The sequence below is a fragment of the Halyomorpha halys genome, unplaced genomic scaffold, assembly GCF_000696795.3.
Source record: "Halyomorpha halys isolate HHAL.00 unplaced genomic scaffold, Hhal_1.1 Scaffold224.1, whole genome shotgun sequence".
NCBI lineage: Eukaryota > Metazoa > Arthropoda > Insecta > Hemiptera > Pentatomidae > Halyomorpha > Halyomorpha halys.
Window position 1 is genome coordinate 195,695 of NW_027111010.1, and position 21,569 is coordinate 217,263.

The 21,569-nt window shown below is 29.8% G+C and overlaps 1 protein-coding gene across 1 annotated transcript in view; it reads right to left on the minus strand.

Annotated features, from left to right (window-relative positions):
- Positions 1-21,569, minus strand: part of LOC106679862 (protein Wnt-5b) — a 94,082-nt gene that overhangs the window by 42,851 nt on the left and 29,662 nt on the right. The window contains exon 3 of the mRNA XM_014419236.2: positions 381-466. Coding sequence (XP_014274722.1) covers positions 381-466 — 86 coding nt within the window. The remainder of the gene's footprint in view (positions 1-380; positions 467-21,569) is intronic.

A 21,569-nucleotide genomic window follows, 5' to 3' on the forward strand; every position in this document is an offset into this window, starting at 1 on the left:
TTATTAATAATTAATAATATTAAAGATGGATTTAATTTATTAATTATATTTAATATGAGATCTTAATGATGTAAAGCGTATTTATTTTTATAAACGTATATAGGTTATTGTATGTAGATACTATATAGACATATGTATGTGATAAACTTCGAAGATGTGCTGAAAAGACCTAACAAATAAAAGGTGTGAAAATCTGTTGAATTAGAATTAATTAGATAAAGTGTAATTTTGAATTAAATTATGGGAATAATTAATGACCGAATAACTTCGATTATTACTGGAAAATAAATTTATTAAAACACTAAATTACAATTAAACATGAATTATCGTCATTGTATTATATTAAATAAAAAACAGTAGTCTGTAAAAGTGGTACTTACAGCCAAGACGGGGTGTTTTCTGAGCTCTGGCCATGAGAGGAGGCGAGGATGGCGTAGAGAGGCAGAAGGAGCGCCCGACCAAATAGCTGCAACAATAAACAAAACCTTCCTAAGCACACAAACACTAACCTCAAACCTCACCGGCTTAAATCCTTCTTTCTTTAAATCTCTACAATTTTAAAAACACCTTAGCAGCATTCCTCCCATAGCTTTGTTTGCTCTCTTACGAGCTCTTGGCCAGGTTGAATGCACTGTTCCAAACAAGAGGAATCATGTTAAAAAATCTAATGCACATATCAAAAAAGTTTACGTACCACTCTAGTTTGACATGAAATTAATCCTTGTACATTTCAGCTATTTCTTTATTATTCAGGATAAGACTTCCCCTTACTATATACTTCAATTATACTTAAGTAAAACTAAAATCTGACTATGATTATAACAATCGTGGAATAATAATTAACACTTTCATATTTCATGTTCATCACTCGTTTATTACAATTAACAATGAAAGATTTTCTTTTTCAAATGAACGAAATTAAAAATACTTAAACATTTTTTTATTTAGTTTTCTGTTGCGATAAAAAATCTTATTTAAGTGTTGAGTTAAAAGCGATGGTCAACTTTGTTTCTACCTATAATACAATAGTTCAACATATAATGAAGCCGTATACTATAGAATGGGTTCGGAACAGATCGGGTACTATTGGTTTTTTTTTTTAATTTACTGGACTGTCCTAACCAGTTGTGAGGGAAATTTCAGATAAACAAGAGTAAAGGTATATTAGAGAAAGTATTTTTTAAAATTCGGCATTTAAGCCCTGCCAGACTATTTAAATGAGCGGATCATCCAGTTGGTACTAAAGATCACTTGATTACACATTGATGTATTGAGTTTAGTCAAAATTGTAAGAAAGAATTTTTTGAAAAAATCGAAAAAAATTTTGAGAAATAGGTTGGCACTTTCTGTCAGTCGATTTTATCGAAAATGATGCTGTGAGATCCATATACTCGCCTTAAATGATACATTTCAGTTTCAGTTCTAAAAACTCCTGTTTTTGGGCCTGATTATTCACGTACAGACCTTCGAAAATTCGTATTCAGAATTTATCACGATTAAAATACTTAACTTTACTATAGACGCCATAAATAGATAAGTGGGAGTAAGGATAAAGCAGATATGCCTTAAAAAAAAAAAAAAAAAAAAAAAAAGGAAATCTAATAATTTTTTAGTGATAAAAATGAAGGGCTTCGAAAAAAAATATATTGACATTCGTAGTATTATTTACAATACAGTTAATATTATGATACAGATTTTCTCTTACTGTAATGGAGTCATTTTTCCGCTCAGATGACCACTGATGATCACTTCAATGAAATCACGCAAGTATTCGGTGGTGAAATAACAGAAATATGTGAAATTCCTTCTAAAATTTAGTATTAATTTATTTTAATGAGGTTACTTCGTCTAGCTTGTTTTCATTGGATTCAACGTAAAAAAAGAAAAATTGTCACAAAAAAAAAAAAGAAAATGTCACTTATTTATTTTTTTCATAATTTATTTATGATGAATAATACACTCTGTAGACTGAGAAGTGCTCAGAAACGTTGGTTAAAACAAATTTGGAGTTTATGTTAATAACGTTATTTTAAAAGTATTTCATATATATATATTTTTTTTTTATTTTGCACGAAAGCACTGCGGCCAATTAGTATTATTGGGTGCACTTAATATAATTAATAAAATTACTAATAATTATAATATTAAATATGGATTTAATTAATTATATTTAATATGAGATTTTAATGATGTAAAGTGTCATCATGATTTATTTATGATATTTACAACAAATTAAATTTTCTGTTAGTTATAAAATGGCATGATATAAATACATGAAGAATATATTGATATAACTCCAATAATATTTCTAGAGGGGAAGATCTCAAGACCATCTTCTTTATTTAATTTTTTTAAAACTCCACATTCGTTTTTATTCTCACTTTAAAAAACATTCTTCAGCTATAGGAATTTATCTTGGAGTATTATATCACAGAATCAGAAGAAATTTTATAAACTCGACCGCTCGTACGGGTGTAAATTTTATAACAGAAAGATGTATATCATTTCGAGTCATGTCTACAGTACTGGGAAATTAAGCGTTTATGAATTTCGTTGTATATTCTTTTTAAAGAAATAAAATAATTATGATATTTAAAACGGCATTACAATTTTAAATTGTATTTCAAAGCTAACGTTACAATATTTTCCTTTGCTAATTGCCATTTAACCGTAAAATTGCTAAATAATATAATTAGATTTAAATATAATGTTTTCTATATATTTTTTATTAAAACTATATGTTCTGTTTATTTATTAGACCTGTGTTCGGAAGTGGGAGTTAGAGATTCTAAATTGTTTTATCTCCGTACATCCATTCCAGCATCCAATCCAATCAGGTCTAGTTTCTCAATCTAAATTATGCCTAGGATTTAATGAAGTAGCCGACAACTAAGAGAAGATCATTTATCATAGGAACTTTTGTATTTTTATAAATTAAAACGTCAGGCATTGTTGTTATCTATATTTATATAACACGCCCAGTTAAGATCTATTGTCAATGTAAAATCCATATATGATATAAATAATTGACAACGATAATATCTTATCCGACTGTTTTTATTATAAAATTAGTAATATTGGACAAGTATTTAAATTATTATGCTAAAATATTAAAATTAGTAGGATTCATGAGTGCCTTTTCCCTTGAAAATAGTTTATAGTTGTTAGCAATTTTGCTAAATATTTGTGGCACAGTAAAAGTTTTAAATACGTTTAAATCTGGAATCTCATTGGTGGGACAAAGGGCTGCCAAAAAGAACTGCCATCCGTATCTTTCCAGATTCTCGCACTTCCTTTTCTATGGTTCGCCTGCAAATCTTTCTCGCCCTGGAGATTCTATTCCAGGCCCTACACAGTTTATTGATTGGTTCTTTTTTGGTTAACTTCCATAGCTTGACATCGGAAATACTTTCCAATAGTAAATAGACATTTACTAGTATTTATAAAGGTATTTTTTGTGTCCTATTTGGTGACTTTGTATAGAGGTAGTTTTATTTTGAACCATAATTCACATATTTATCCAACAGGATAATTGTACTATAGAATATTGATATTATTTTGGTAATATTGACCATATAAAATCAGTAAAAAACAAATAATTACACATTCTAAAACTTAATTATTTTATTTAATTTCTTGAAATTTGCAACTGTATTTAAGCTAAAAATACAAAAAGTGAATGTAATAGGCTAGAATTCGTAGCCCACCTAAAACATATAAATATTTTATTTATATAACTAACCAATAATAGATAGTTGATAACTGAATCTCGAATGGCATGTAAAACTTTTTTTTTATTTGTTTATTTATTACTATTTACAACAGTACATTATAATAATTTAGTAAATTAGATCAGTTAAATTGGGATGCTAAATGCATGTGGAGAAACTAATCATTGGTAGTACTCTAATGACCTTTCACAATAGCAGGTCTCGTGGCCATCTTCTTTTCAGGGGCCTCGGAGGATTGTCAGGAATGGAAGAGGCAAGGTTAGAAACTAGTGGGTTTGGGTGGTTAGGGAGTTTGTAATGGAAGGAATGATATCTGGTTCGGGCTAGGTCGGTTACTTATGGAACATTAAGGTCTTTATGTATAATTTTATTTGTGACAAAGTAAGGAGCATTGAGGATTTTACGAAGGATTTTGTATTGCAATGGTTGGATACGAGAGAAATTCGAAGGTTTAGTGGAGCCCCAAAGCTCAACTCCTTATGTCCAGATTGGCCTTATTACAGACTTGTAGATCAGTCTTTTGTAATAAATTGGAAGTTTAGACCGTTTGTCCAGTAAGTGCTGTAATACTCGGAATCGACGTGCAGTTTCCTGTCTTGTGTGAGGATTCCAGATTAGTCGTTTGTCCAGATGTAGTCCAAGGTAGCGGTTCTGTTCGACAATACAATCAACATTATTAAAGGAGACTGTAGGGCAGTCGGTAGGTTTATGATGAAGGGTAAAGGTGAGTTGATGAGATTTATTTTAATCCTCCAATTACGACACCATTCTTTGAGGGCTGTGATATGGGATTGGAGAGTTTGGGATGCAATCAAAGGGTTATTATCAACAGCGAGCACACATGTGTCATCAGCATACGTGGTGAGAATAGTATTAGGATTCGCTGGAATGTCAGCTGTATAGACAAATGTAAATCTAAAAGAAATTTTTTTTCCCAGTGTTGCAATTTAACTGCTTATTACGAACAGAGTTACTTAAAAACAGACATTATAAAGAAAGCAGTACCAGTTGTGTGCGTTGAATAGACTTTCTTAATAATATTATCATGTTTCTAGAAATGAGCATGATATCATTTATATTTCGAATGAATTAATGATAAAGAAACATATGCGATGTGAGATTACACGCAAGGTCGAACTATTTATTTATTTAGATATTTTTGGACGAAGGGGATGTAATATTCGTTTGCTAATGAAGGGTATTACAGATTTTTTTTTTTTAGTAATATACCAAAAATAATCGAGGCGGAAATAAAAAAAATAATTATTTTCAGAGTTTAAGTAGCCAAATAGTTAATACATCGCAAAATTCTGATTGAACAATATATAATGTTAGTTATACATTGAACGTGCAGTGTATTAATATAAATATAATTAAACCAAAAATGAAAATAAATTGATTCAATAAGGAATTAAACTTACTTTAAATATTAAATGAAAAAAAACTAAATATGAATACGGTTTCAATAATTCTAAAATGATGATCAATTATTAAAATGATTATCAATTATTTTATTATTATTATATATTTATTCATTCAATTATTCATCAATTATTTATTATCAATTATTATTCACTAATTCTAAAATGATGATCAATTATTTCACTAATTCTAAAATGATTGTCAATTATTAATTATTATTATTTCTAAAATGATTATCAATTATTATTGATTGTTGCTCAAACTCAAATGAAATGATATGACTATTGGCCTCTGCAACCATTCAGTTCTCACTTGTAACAGACATATGAGATCTAAGAGTTTTATTTGAAACAATAGACACTATACAAAAACTAATTTATCCAATTATTTGTTACATCCGTGGAAATAACATTTCATAAAAATCTTGAATAATATACAATATATATTTTTAAAAAAAATTGTATATTTGGGACAAAATTACAATCGACCAGTTGCGGACAATAAATGATAGCGCTAACAGAGTTATAATCACACAATATGAAAAATAACAGTTGTTGAATAGCACTTAAACGAAACAACATCGGAAACAATATTCCAACAATAATTTATGAAGATTAAAACAAGGTTCAGAGGGAGAAAGGAAGCAATATTTTGCCCAATTCACTGAAAGTAATACACAACACCCAGAGGAATGGGAAAATGATTTATAACTGAGAGCGAAAAACACTAAGGAAGTTAGAAACCTTAAAAAAATGAATACAATTTAGAAAGAATTTAAGAAGTACTTTAAAGCGGTTTTAAATATTCACGGTTTGAAAAATAACTAAGCAATTGAATAACACATTGTATTTCAATTAACTATCTTCGATATTAACATAGTAATTATTTCTTATAACGTGGACCCATTGATGGTTATTCAGTTAATAAATAACTGCAAGAAACTTTTACCAAATGATTATTATTTAATATGTCAAAACAAAATAAAATATATCGATTGATTAATTCTAGAGCTACTGTAGCCAATTATTTTGTATGAAAATAATATGCAATGAAATCTTTTAAAACACAACACCTTAAATTTTTAAACATAAGAACAGAAAATGCATGATGTGACTTATTATTTTCATAAATGGAATTAATTAACTCTCTTTTTTAAATAATTGAATTTAAAATTTTCAATTGTTTTCTCTAGAATAAAAGGTAGTTTTTGGGTTAAATTTCATATTTTCTCTTTCACATTTTACAGATTACTCGTACGATCCTCAGGATTAAAATAACCTAAAAAAGTTAAACGTCCATTTCTGAAACTTATATTTCATTTTTTGGTAAAGTTGTATTAGTATAACTTCTGAAACGAACAACCTGAATTAATGATCATAGAGCAGGATTTTATTAGTAATAAACCGTTATAACCACTGTTATGGAATTTGTTTATTTATAAATTAATAATTTAATATTAAAATAATAAAGAGAACGATAAATATTTTTAAAAAAATTATTGTACGCGTTATATTTAACCTTTTTTGTGACAGTAAATAAATCTGTAGTTCAAAAAAAAATTTGTTTTCAAGCTAAGGATAATTTTATTTTAGTAGTAAGTTAAATTATAAAATGGTTATAGTAACTTTAATAATAAGTTAAAGTTTAATTTATTAACTAGTTATTTATTTGTTTGTTTTATTGGAAATGTTTATATATATGTATTACTTTGTTGTTTTTTTTAAGAACATTTAGATTATTTCTGAGGATTTTCTTATATATCAATTTTTTTAAAAAACACATACATCAATAAATTAAAACAGTTATTAATAAAATTACTGAATTCTTGTGGATATCGTTGACCTTCTAGCTGTCATGTTATAAAAGGTTTGCCTTTTAACGGCGATGAAACTAATAATATCTCAGGATTAGATGGGAAGCAATAAAACGTTTCATATTGAACTTTATGTGTTAAGGGTAACGTACGCTCATGCTCAGACTGGAGTGTAAGTTTGTTAACATCAATATTATAAAAGTTCTAAAATATGTTTTTGAGATCAGTTCCTAAGTAAAAATTAAATATAATTTTGCAGATATGTAGGAACTATGTGACGTACTGATGTCTATTAGCACTCAAATTAAAGCTAGTTTAATAGACTATAAAGAAGTTTATGACCTTTACCTTCGTCGGAATAGTAGTTTTCATGATATTTGCTAAAATAATTTGATTTATAGTTGTTCGAACAATAAATTTGATTTATGAAAAACTTTATTTCAGAAACCATTGGACGTACTGATGTCTGCCAGCGCCCAAATTAAAGCTAGTTAAATAGACTACAAAATAGTTAATTATGTTTATCTGTGTAGGAGTAATAGTTTTTATGATATTTGACAAAATAAACTCACAAAATTTTAATTTCTAGTTGTTCGTATAAAATGTTGGATATTAGAAAAAATATGTCTCTAGATCCATAAGACACACATATATCTGCCAACACTCAAAATAATGGAAATTTAACTAACTAGAAAGTATGTTATGACATTTATCTTCGTTGGGGTAGTAGTTTTGATGATATTCACATATGAATATAAATTTGGCAAATGAAAATTTGTCCGAACAACTATAAATCAATTTATTTTAGCAAATTTCATGTAAACTATTACTCCTACGATGATTAACATCATAAGCTACTTTATAGCTCATTAATGTAGCTTTAATTTAAGTGCTGTAGACATCTGTACGTCAGATGGTTTTTGAGATATATATTTTTCAAAATAAATTCACTACAAGAACAGTAGTTCTTTTAGTACGTCCCATACAACATTTTTATAAAATGTTGCTTTTTAAAAAGCTATTCTTGAAAACTATTTAACGTAAATAACTCTATTAGAGCTCATATTTTAGCAAATTTCTCTTCTTTAGATGACGTTCTCTTAGGTTTTCTTATGTTGTTTCTACCTTTTAAGATATAGATATATAAGCTCCGAATGAAATTTTTTTTTTTTATCGCTTTGAAACGGCCGCCATTTTTTATTCCCCCTACCTATATTTGGCAGACTCATCAATTTTGACTATTAATTATACATAGTTTTCATTAAAGTAATCTGATGGGGTGAAATAACTGCCTTTTTCCTCCTCTTGGCCTCTTGTACTATTACCATCGTTAGGAAAGAAAAGGAAATGTACATGTCATCTGCGTTTATACTATCACATTTAGCATCTCGTCGGCAAAGATCGATACCATAAATGAAACCTTTTTCTCTCCTAAAAAAAATTGAAAATTCAAATTCCTTTGGAAAGTCAGGGTCAATTAGAAGCTAGCTCTATTGCCGTTGATAATGATACGCCTAACCAACTATAGAATTGACGCAAGGCAGCTGCTCCAGAACTGAATGGTCTTTCAGATAGTCGGTGGACGATGAAGAAAGGAAACATTGGGAATGGCTATGTGAGCCAGCCCTCGTTAAAGGGTCCAGTTGGATTTCCAAGGGAAAAAGGAATAGAGTAAGAGGGTCCACTAGGACCTATTAGCTTGGACCCCGCTCCATTGTTGCCTCCCTCTCCATCTTTTCCTTTTCTTTATCTCCACCCTCTCTCCTTCCCCTTAATTAACTACCAATTAGTCATTTTACAACCCTTACCACTCCCTCCCTATTTATTGCGTCCTCCGTTATTTCTCCTTCACCCTTTATGCTGATTGGCAGGATACGATTCAGAAAATGCTCAAGGTTAAGAACCCCCGTTATAGGTAAGTAATGATGTTTATCAGTAGGGTCCGTATCTTTTTTTATTTAAAAATAGCAAATGTTCACATTTAAAATTTAACGAAGACGTGGAATATTATTTATATATTTTCAAACATTTATAATACACAAAACCCCATAAATGTTATACAATTTATAAACTTACAGCATAATATAATATAATATAGGACAGTAACTAATAATATTGACATATCTCCACTAAAATTAACAATATTTCGTGAGTTATATGTTAGTACGATATACAAATTATAGATAAATAAAATTATCTGATAATGAATGGTTAATTTTGAATTGATATACTCTTTGAAATGTCCATAATCACAAAGAAAGATGCTTGTTTATGATCAACAGGTTGTGGAGCTGTGTTGTAGGCTTCATTAAAAATGAAGGTAAAAAAAAAAAAAGAATGAATTTTGCTAAACAATTCTTTAGTTTATACTTTTAAAAAAAAATATTTATCTAATATTTTTTTAAATATAAGTATACTGGTATACATGTGTGCAAACATTTTAAAAATAAGTAATGTTTTGAAGGTATTGCACTGCAACATCTTCCGTAGTGGTTAATTTCTAGTTTTTAATAATTTTCAAAAAAAGTCTCAAAAATAAACAACACTTTTTTTAAAACTACACACTTACATAAAAAGCAAGGGAATAGTGTTGGTTAGCACAAATGTTCAGCATGGCTAATGCGTAAGTACCCAAAAATATTAAAAAGATCCTGACTATTAATTATCATAAAATAATAGCAGGGAAATTATAGATTACTATATAATGAAAATATACTAATATTCTGCCGAATAAGGCGGAAAGTGTTTTTAAGACACGCTATATGAAAAAATGGTATGTATCTGTAAAAATTAGACTGTGAGAAATTACAAAAAATTATAATAGTGAAATGAAAAAAATATCTGTTTAGGAGCATTGACGATTTTATGAAGGATTTACAGTCACGTAAATCAGTCTTTTGTAATGAATTGGAAGTTTAGACTGTTTGTTCAGTAAGTGCTGTCGATACGTGGTTTCCTGTCTTTTCAGTCTTGTGTGAGAATTCCAGATTAGTCATTTGTTCATATGTAGTCTTAGTAGCGGGTCTGTTCGACAGGGGTAATAGCAACATTATCAAAGGAAACTGTAGGGTAGTCGGTAGGTTTACGACGAAGGGTTAAGGTGATTTGATGGGATTTATTTAAATCCTCCAATTACGAGACCATTCTTCGAAGGCTGTGATATGGGATTGGAGAATTTGGGATGCAATTAAAGGGTTATTATTAATAGCGAGCACATATGTGTCATACGTCGTGAGGATAGTGTTGGGATTGGTTGGGATGTCAGATGAATACATGGTGCAGAGGATGGGACCAAGGATACTACCTTGAGAAACACCAGCGGTCTGAGAATAAAGGGATGAATAGGAACCATTGTGGTTTACTTTTTATAACTTAATGCAAAAGTTTAAAAATGTCATGTGTCGTTAGTTTTATTTCCTTAAAATTCCAATTAAGAGAATTTCTTCGTGCTAAAACTTACTTCCAACAGATGACAGGTACCCATATTGAAACTTTTACAAACGAAAACCTTGTAATTTGTATTTCATTAGCTAATTTAATTCGTATTACATTGATAAAAATTTGTAATTTTCAAAATTTTGAGAATAGCTTCTAGAAGCCCAACGTCGAAGTATGACTTAGATGTATTATAAACGCATAGTCGGTGACCTGATTGGCTTCTTCTTTTTTATTAAATAAATATTATGGCACTGATATTCGCTGACAGAAAAAACATTGAATGAAAACTACCAATACAATTGGGCTACATTGTGTTTGAGGCATGTAACCTGTAATCTAGAATGTGATAATTCATCCTGCAAGTTACTAGGTTAATATTTCTTCATCAATTCTGTAAGGGGGGCTAATTACCTAAGCCAGTGTTTCATTACTCGGCAGATTTGATAAGTTGGCTACGTTTGTTTGGGAGAGAGATCCTGCAAGTTAACCGCTGACTCGCAAGAAGCTAATGAACAATCACCAACTTCATTCGTCCGAGAGCCTACTAATTAGATCTACCATTCTGCGTTCCTTTTATGTGAAACCTTTTTTTCATGATTTAATGAGTAAGGGCTCCTTGAGTTCTACCCTCCGGAGCTCCCCATTCATCGGGAGCACTCCTAGATCTAACTGTATTATTTCCCTCACTCATTAGGTCCAATGACCGGTTTACACGTCATGTAGCCTCACAGGATGAATATCTATTCATTCTGGAACGAGGATACGGTAGAAGAAACCAGGCAGGAAAAAATAATAAGGAGTTGGAAAAAAAAAAACTAGCTACACAACTGACAGGACGGAAAGGAGTTCAACATTAGATGACTGACATGAGTCAAGAGTCATTATCTTCAAACAGAAATATCATGAATTAAAATATACATCGACTAATAAATGTGATAAGCAAGGTCAGATTAGTATCTACATATAAACGTAAGTATTTAAGCAAAAATAATACAAGCTGACAGCAAACAATTTTTTTTTTGTTTTTTGGTCTGCTGAAACCAAAAATGAATTCCGTTTTATTCCATCACAAACTATTCGCAAAAGTGTGGTATGTGATAGCAGTTTTGCAGCACAAAAATCAGTGTTTATATTATCTAAGGAACTCAACCAATCAACAACGAATTTTTTTGGAATCAAAAAGATGTTAAAACATACCAAATGGCACTTCACTCCTAAAATTATGTAAAAACTTACAAATCTCTAGAATACTTCATATACTCATTAGTTTATCATTACATAATTGATGCTTAATTCTACTTTTAAATTAATAAATTTATTGTAAACGATAAAACAAAGAAGAAACATTACAGAACTTATTTGCTGCAGCCTATATATGTTCTTACGTTTTCTAACGTAACTAATATACAACCTATGGTTTCTTGTTTCATTTTGGTTGTAGAAACATTTTAAATTTGTTTTTATATTAATGAATATAGATTTGTGAGATACTTTACAATATTTATAACAATATATAATTGTTTAATCTGGATTATCTCTATAGGAAGTTTGGTGAGTCAATTCTTAAAAAAAATTTTCTTTTGAGGTTAATGACTTCCACTTTAATGAAATTTCTTTATTAAAATTATCACCACATGGTACAACGTTTCGGGACCACTGTCCCATATTCATGCACTTTAAACTTCATAATTTCTTCTAAGAAATCATGTCACAATTTGTGCATCTACACTACTCCTTAGCACAGCCATCCTCCTATATTCTATAATATAGAGTGATGGCTGTGCTAAGGATATAAGTGCATGAATATGGGACAGTGGTCCCGAAACGTTGTACCATGTGGTGATAATTTTAATAAAGAAATTTCATTAAATTGGAAGTCATTAACCTCAAAAGAAAAAAATTTTAATAATTGTTTAAATATATTTCGAGTGACATTTTATTGCCTTTAAATCATCCAAACATATACTTTATTGTTATCACTTGAATCAGGGAAAAGCCATTTTTCCAACAATGCAAAAATTTTTGAATTTGATCAAAGTATAAACGGCAAAAAAAGATTTTATTTTGATCTAGGAAAATCCAAGGACCCAAGTTCGAATCCGGGTATGATAGATAATTATTTTTAGTGTACCCGTGAGTCAGCCCAGTGGGTTCGGGAGCCCTCCGGGGACCGCCCAGTTTAATTAACTGTTGAGTGTGATTTTAACCAAGTCACCTCCTTGCACAACAGTTGGTCTAGTAACAGTACTTCTTTACAAAGTACTGAACCCCTAACCCATGAAAGTTTTAGCGGTAAAGAGTTTTTGTTTTGTGTTTTTCTAGGAAAATTTGCAAAAAAATTCATCCTTAAGGAAGAAAAATTTCAATTATATATTTTTTAAACCAATACTATTAAATAAATAATGCATTTCAATTAACTTCCTAAAAGAGAGTAACGTAAAACAAAAAATTAAAATGTATACAAATACAGTAAGGAAATTGCTTCAAAATTAATTTTTTTTTTTTAGTAGGTAAAAGACTTCAAATAAAAACTAACTTCATATAGTGGTGATTACTTGACCAAAACAATCCTTACGTACAAATTAAAAATAAACAAAATTCTTAATGTTTATTTGCTATCTATCTGTCTTAAAATATAGTCGGGATGCCAGGATAATCGCTGATGGCAATTATCCTAAAATAAGTTAATTAATTAATTTAAACTGAGTCCTGCAAAATTATTATTATAATTGGATTCTTTTCCAAAGGCATTTTGTATGTTGACCAGTTACCAATTAAATACCTTTATATTTGTTGACAGGTATCATACCTGCACTGGTATGACAAGACATATAGTAAAGACTTTTATAATATTAATAATTGTTAATACCTCGATACATATCATATTACTTAGCCGAGAAGAGTGAATTTGTATGCATTTTTTCTTTACTAAATTTTAAAAGCTTGTGACTCGTGTTTACTTCGACCAAACTCAAATGTTTTGATACCATTGGAAAGAGTTCTACATTCTGATGGTAACAACAAAGTATACATTAGCTTTATTTGAAGGCAGTTAAAAATGAATCGTCTTTTATCTCTGTTTGATATGTTCATAAAAAAAAATTTAAATAAACTTTATCGGTTGAGCACTCTTGATTTTTGTGCTTAAGACTGTTATTACCCATGATTTTGATAAAATAAAACGGATTTAATTTTCAGTTTCAGCACAAAAAACATATATATTAACCAAAAGTATCAGATCTAATTTAAAAAATAATTTTTTGTAAACCTGTGTAATTGAATGAATTTAAGAATCAAAATAATTGTGACAGTTGATGTGAATTTTGTTTAGTATATGTCATGTATTGATGGGTGATCCAAGCAATGGAGTGAATCACTAATAGACTAAATGATCCATGTAAATGCCCTAACCCTCTACCACTTGGTCATTATTTTGGCTTAGTTATGAGTCATGTAAAAGAGTTAGTTCATTATACTGGGTCACGAAAAATCTCTTCCTCCTCCCTAGTTATCGTTTTCCTGAGGGGTGAGTCACACTGAATTATAGTTTTTCAGTGTTCATCCTATTTATTTAATAAAATATCTTCCCCGGTAATCGTCCATTCACTTCATTCCTATGATTCGTAAAAAAAGACCCATCTCATTCCAGTAGGTGAGTGATTATGGTCGTATCACTTAAAAGAACGGTTCTACCAATCAATTGTATGGATATTGAAGTTTTGAGTATTTCACTTTGTCATTTATCTGAAATGCATAAATAAAATAAAAGCGAATAATCTTACTATTTTTGGCTGTCAAAAAACCTTGAAATTTTAGAACTTTCAGAAACATGGATCAGGAGATATATTTATGCTTTTTTTAGTTTTATTAGAGCTTTACAAGACTTAATTCCCGCATAGAATTTTTTTTAGAAAATTATGCTTGGTATTCTTCAAGTGGTTCATAAATTTTAATTTATTAATTTTAGTTTTAAGTTTTATTCATAACACGTATGGAGATTACAATAGCTCTCAGGAAAACGTAATCCAGGCATTAGAGATCTCTTAGTTCAGCAGTTGGCCCTTTTTTCCCACAGCCTGAACTATATCTCTGCCATCAATAAATTCAGTAATGTTTTTTTTTTGTTTTTTTTTGTCATAGTACTAAAAATTAAAAATAAATAATAATGTTGGTCTACAGTAACTAGTAATAGTATCTTTCAGGGAAGTATTAAGCATATGTTCTAGACATAGGCACCTTAAATGCAATATTATTAATAATATTAACAATCAAATTATCCTGAGCTTATGCGGCTAGTGCTCTCAATCATCTTCCACTGGCTTTTAATACCAGTGACACGGCTGATATAGAAGCGTCGGGATCTTCCGGAGTCCTCCCCTTTCCTCCACAAGTGAGGGTAAGAGCTCGTTTTGAAGTTCCCTAGGGTGAAGGTAAAAAGGAATGATTGTGTTTAAGATATTATTTTATTTTATTTTTTGTATTTATTTATTATTATTTTTTTCCTTTTCCTCTTTTTTATCATTTAATTTATATATTTGTAAATATGGTGTGAATGTGCTGTATCATCCATATTACAATTCTCTAAAAATATGACAGAAAATAATATTACAAAATTAAAAAAAACGAATTTATATTGTTTTAGGAACCATATACTGATATAATATTATATAAATTCATGCTCATAAATTAAGCAGTGCCAAGAATGGTATCATACGCCTAATAATAATGAATCCCTTTTAATAATAGAAGAAAATGTGACAAAATTTAAAAAAGAAATTGTATAAAAAGGTGTTATAAAAAAAAGACCCATAAAAAAATAGTAATAAAAATTAATTTAAAAAACACAATAAAATAAAATAAACTCAGGAACGGAAAAATAACTTTAGTAGCAAAAGGTATACATAATTATCAATAGTAAAAAACAATTAAGTGTAAAAAAAATGAATTTTCGCCTTTTTCATTAATATTAAGTTTATTAAATCATATACATGAAAATAAATAATAAATAATGAAAAATACTATGTAACAATTTAAAAAAAAAAAAAATGAAGTAGAATGTATGTAACAAAGAAAATGTACTATTGATGTGAAATTAATAAAAAATGTGGAAGGTAACTCACTACCCAAGAAGAAAAAATATCAAAGATGTAGAGCCTTCGAAAAAGGAAATTACATAACATACTTGTAAAGTTAGATTTAAAATTTTCTCTTTTTATATCTCCATATAGATAATAATTTTATAGTACTTCCGGAGTTGTTTTCATTCTTTTTACTGGAGGTTGTCCGTTGATAATGAAAAACCTCTCGACTTAGATCTTTACCAACGGTTAGGCTCTAGTGAAAACATGGACTGCATTCATTTCAAGCACAACTTCTATTCAGCTGTACATTCTAGTTTAAAAATAACACACGCACGTTGTACATAATCTTCCTTCCCATCTGAGCCTTCACAAAGAAATAGCTCCATAGAACGGCACACTGGTAAATCTAGCCGCCCTGTTAGAGAGGCTTTGAGATCGTCATTCAAGTTGAACTTTGCCGACTTATCAAGCACCAATCTCGGGCGATCACCTTTGGCAGTATCGGACCGAGAGATCTCTCAACGACACCGTTGCTACACATTTACATAATGAACCTGAAAACCGGACTAAATTTGTACTCCCACATCTTCCCAATACAATAATTGAATCTATATCCATACGAAACAGTAATTGAAGATCTATTTCTAAAAAGATTCAAACAAATATTTCTTTAAAATTTTCCCGAATAAAAAACAAAATATACCTGGAACTCTTACGCGATGGAAGTGAAACTCCTTAGCAGTTGTTGAAGATGTAATTATTTCAAGATTAGAAGATGTCCTATTTACTAAAATCTCATAAACAACATAATTATCAAACCTATTTGGATATACAGAATTGAGCTTAGGGGTCGAGGTTCACCAAAACCATCAAATTCCTCCCGTATCCAGAATCCTTCGAAAAATCCTTAATACCTCACAAATAAACCTATACATAAAGACCACAACATCCTATTTATTGCAGATTTAGCTCGAAATAGATATACCTTCTTTAATCTTTACCCACTAAAGTAATAGAAGCAACTCTTAAAATTAAATTTAAAAATTAGAGTAATTATATTTTCTACTAAAAATTATAATTTCGGGATGTTCTAAAAAATATGTAAAAAACATTTTTACCCTCATTCAAGGACCACCCTTATGGACGTAGATCTGTCAAAAATACCTCAACCAAACAGGTGATTACGTAAAAAATATTTAAATATTATATTAAATAAAAGGAATTTAGTATTTTTTAAAAAAAGTAGACCTTACTTTTATAATTGTCGTTCAGGGACAAATGCTCCTAACACGTTCCTAGTTCTTGAACAGCTTTAAACGTATAAAAATTACAAAAATACTGGCTTTCCAATTCCTAGCATGAAAATATCAATCCTTCAATCTAAGTCAATCATTAACAAAACATCATAGACATAAACATACCTACAAAACACCTACGGTCATCCTTTAAAAATATTTCGATTTAAATCATTCGAGGTAGAGTCATTCTGATCATTTTTGCGGATATTCGAACCACTAACTATCATCAGATTTTCTTTTTAGATAATTTATTACAACATACTTGCGTCAGTAAAACCTGAATTCAATCCGGGAATGGATCAAGAGTGCACAGTGCTGACCTCAAATGTCATAAGAAACTAAGTACTAGTCTTTTAGGACCTTCATAGACAGCTAAGGAACTCGAGCTGCTCCAATATTCAAATGGCTCGCCTGGTGATAACATTCAGACAAATGATACCAGCAATAGATTATTTGTGTCTGATGGTTTGCTGAAACTGGTCAGTAAAGGTCACAAAAACGATTAGGATAGTCGGATCTCGGTCTTACAAAGCCCAAACACGACACGGTGGTTTGATATGTTCGGGTTTTATCGATAGTATCAGCATAGTCCAAACTTCTTGTAAAGGATCAAGCCTTATCTACCCCCCTATAGGAGGGACATTAGGAAACTAATATGCATCCACGGATTTGAAGATATGGATCCTGGTTGTAGAGGGATTAATAGGGGAGTCTAATCCCCCTAAAGTCAGAGAGGCAGCCCCCAAGGGGTGGCCAACCACAGAAGGGGGCTCCCTCATCTGTAACCAATTCTGTCTCAGAGGCAATATATGGACCACCCTGGTAAACAACGGTACCCCTTAATAAAATAATATGTCGTTATGAAATCCATAGCGTGGGATGCGGCAAGAAGAGGTCTTTAATGAAATATTAGCTAAAGGGGTTAACTGAGTTATAAAACTGAGTATTGGCCATTTAAGGTGGTTAAAGCTTTGTTAATATTGCTTTTAGATAAATGAACTGACTTCAAATTTATCTTAACAACTTACCAAATCCAGCGGACAACATAACCCAACTCAAAGTAATATTATGGCTATTAGGTCCAGAAGAAATGAAAACCCTTAAACCTTATGGGTAAGATTATTTTATTCTGAACTTAAATAATGTCAGATTACTAATCTAAATAGGTTATGAAAAACTTGAACATTCGATTTATTAATAAAAACGTTTTACACAATTTTTATGCTACTCTAATTTTTTTTAGTAATTTTCCAGTCTTTTCGAAACAATCATGAGCTAGCACTGCAGTTTCTAAAATATTTCTTTCATTCACATCTTGCAAGACTATATTTGTTAAAATTGTATTTTTATTTTATGTTTTAATACCATTCTGACAAGTCTGATTTGTAGGTGATTTAACATTTTTCTGAAATTCACATCAATTAAATTAATCCAGAAATATTATACAAAAAAAAACAACATAGATACAAGTTTTTACAAATAATTTATTTTATGAATTTCAGAAAAATAGGAGGTTACCAATTTGAGTTGAAAAAAATATTGGAGACTACGAACATAGTTTATAATGATTTAAAAGTTAATTAATCTTAAGTAAACATTTTAGGATAAATATATGAAATGAGGTTCTAAATTATCTTGATCTTTTTGTATTAATATTCTAAATAATTTAGGATTCCCTCGAATTATTTTTTTTAAAAAATGAACAACCATAAAAAGATAACTTATTATAAATGATATCGGAAATTTATACTAAAACACGTACAGATTACATTGCATATGTTGCACTTACGGGATAGTAGCTTCTCTGTTGGTTCAAAATAATTTTAAAAAAAATTAAGCATTATACTTAATGTAATTAAATAATTACACTTTAGCATGTTATCTTATAGGTTATAGATTTACACTGTCCAGATTGAAGAAAATACAATATAAGGCTAGAACACTTGTTTCTGAAACTGTAGGTGGAAGTGCCAAAGAAATGAGATATAGATTTCTTTTTGTATTTAACAGATTAGAGCGAGGAAAGAGTTGCCCCTTCTATTATTCTTCTTTAATTCGTATTCACTTATGCTTACTGGTTTTAATGTTATCAGATAGTTGTCGGACGAAAAATTTGATTTCTTAGGCAAACGGTTCTGATTTAGCGAAAAATTGATTTACGGGGTAGTCTAACACCAAAATAAAAATTATAGTATCAAATACTCAAGTCTAAAATCGATTTGGCAGAGTATTATTCCTTTTAGTACAGCTCAAATCTACATCATTTATCATATTTATATAATAAATTGGAAATTGTTCATTTTATTTATAGATAATAAAGTCAGTAAGCTAATTAAAAACTCCGCGAGGCTTACCCATGTCATTAACCCCCTCCTCTCCATTAAAGTCATCACTGTCTACTTCTTAAGCTCTTGATGAACAACCTTCTAAGCCGTTCCTTGTCAACCATTAAAGCTCTTTCGAAAATAGTTTCAAAATATGGAGAAAATAATTTATATATATATTGTATGTGATTTATACAATATAAATATATCATATCTACATATACATAAAAAGTTAGTAAATAATTCAACTGATTAAATAACTACAAATGCAGAATTTAAACATTGTTATTTATGGATAAGTTGAAATTAAAGAACAAATTTATGGACTTCTTCGGTATTTCCTAGCAAAATCCATAAGTTTTATTTTTTACACCACACATCTTATATCTAAAGCAACAAAAAACAATGTAATAATACCATTTATGTCAGAGGTTCGTAGAGTTCTCTTTCTTGAGGTAAGATTCTGCTATTTAATATTTAGGACACGTTACTTCTAAAAAGAATTTAAAAGGTATCATTAAAATAATTCTAACGGTTGTAATAGTGTAATAGTAAATAAGATTTGTGAAAATAACCCAGATAAAAATTGATTATAACATTCTGATTCTAAATGGTGTTGGACTGTTAAATGTTCAAACTTAAAACATGAGTTCAGGATCTCAATGTGAGAAAAAAATTCTCTATGAAGGTTCTCTCGTTAATGATCTTAATTGTTATTAATTATTTATATTATAATAAGTTATTTTATATGTTCTCCAATTACCTAATAATGAAATGTAAACATTAGCGCTCATATTAAATGTTGTTGGAAGTGGTTACCTTGAGTACTAAGACAGGCATTAAGGAAGATACCGATTCTTCCACAGCAGCAGTGGCCAAACGGCAATGCATATGTATAATTATTTCGCAAGCTCTCACGATCTGATACCACTCGATTTTTTTGTTTAGTGTGACATTAAACAATAACAAACTTGACCATATATGACCTTGATTCATTGCAAAGAATAATAATTGAAAACAGTAATGCATATACAGCACCGTACGGCCACTGCAGTGGAAGATGCCGAGCTCAAAGTAATCACTTTGAAGAGCATTTAATAAGTATGCTAATGTTTGCTTTTCAGTAATAATGAAGTTTTAAACCTTATGTTATAACCTTAGTAACTCATAACAATGAGAATTTATAATATAAATTATTTTTAATTCATTACTAGATTTATAGGATATATTATTATGAACAGTTGTAAATGTCAATAAAGCTATTATAATAAAAAAAATATAATAATGAAAAAAACTTCATAAGGAATTTATATCTATAATGAGATACTTAATTCATAGTTTTACTTAGGACTCTTAACCCTGAAACCATGGTTTATAAAATATTTTTGTTCCAATCTCTCGTTTTATTAAACAATTTTGGTCTGATTTTGGCTAAAACGTTTCAAATTTTACAATTTGAAATGTCTCTGTCTCTATTTAAATTGATATGCAACTGCACGAATTTCAAAGTGATTCATAGAGTAAAATTTTCGCTTTTCCTTTAGTATCTCAGGAATCCGATTAGTGTAATGATCATTTAGAGCCCTAAAGCGTTCCCACTTCCAATTCACCGAAGAAGGACTCTTACATCCTTAAGCAAGTAGCCGGAGCAATTAAGTAATAAAAAATGAACCTCAGGTGTTGGGCTCGCCTCTTCCAAGTCAATTACTGTCGAGCCTGAGGGCGTAGGTGTTCCAAGACTTGTCTCAAGCGATAACAGTTCCCTTTCACTAAGACTAAATCTGAAAATACTGCCAAAGAATTTTTATACCTTTTATTGATGGATCCATTAAATCTATGACCGCTTAATGTGGCCATATAAAGAACTGTAAAACCACAAAATCATGAAAGATTTATGGGTCTGACGAATATAAAATCGTCTAACTTTAATGTTAGATTTATATATGGTTTAGGATATCTTGTCTTTCGAAACGTAAAGGCGACATATATACTGATATCAAGGCTAGTAACATTAGAAATACAATGAAAACCTCTATCATGGTTGTAATTGATAAGTATGTTTATATAATTTTACTCCGCAGTATCTGCACCAAAAATATGCGCAGGAAGGATTCTTAATCTTAAAAAAAAATCCTTTAATTATTTTCTTTCAAAATTCTTTGCGTTTAATCCTTTTTTTATTTTATTTATTTATTTATTAATATTTACAACTGTATAAAAAATACAACAAGCAAATTTGATCATAATGACATAATGATAATGATATGATACAGCATGTAGAGAAACTACATAGTAGTAGAACTCTAAAAACATTTTACAATATAAGGTCACGAGGCCATCTTTTCAGGCACCTCGGAGCATTGCCTTGAATGGAAGAGGAAGCAAGGTTAGAAACTAGTGGGTTTGGGTGGTTAGGGAGTTTATTATGGAAGGAATGATATCGGGTTCGGGCTAGATCGGTT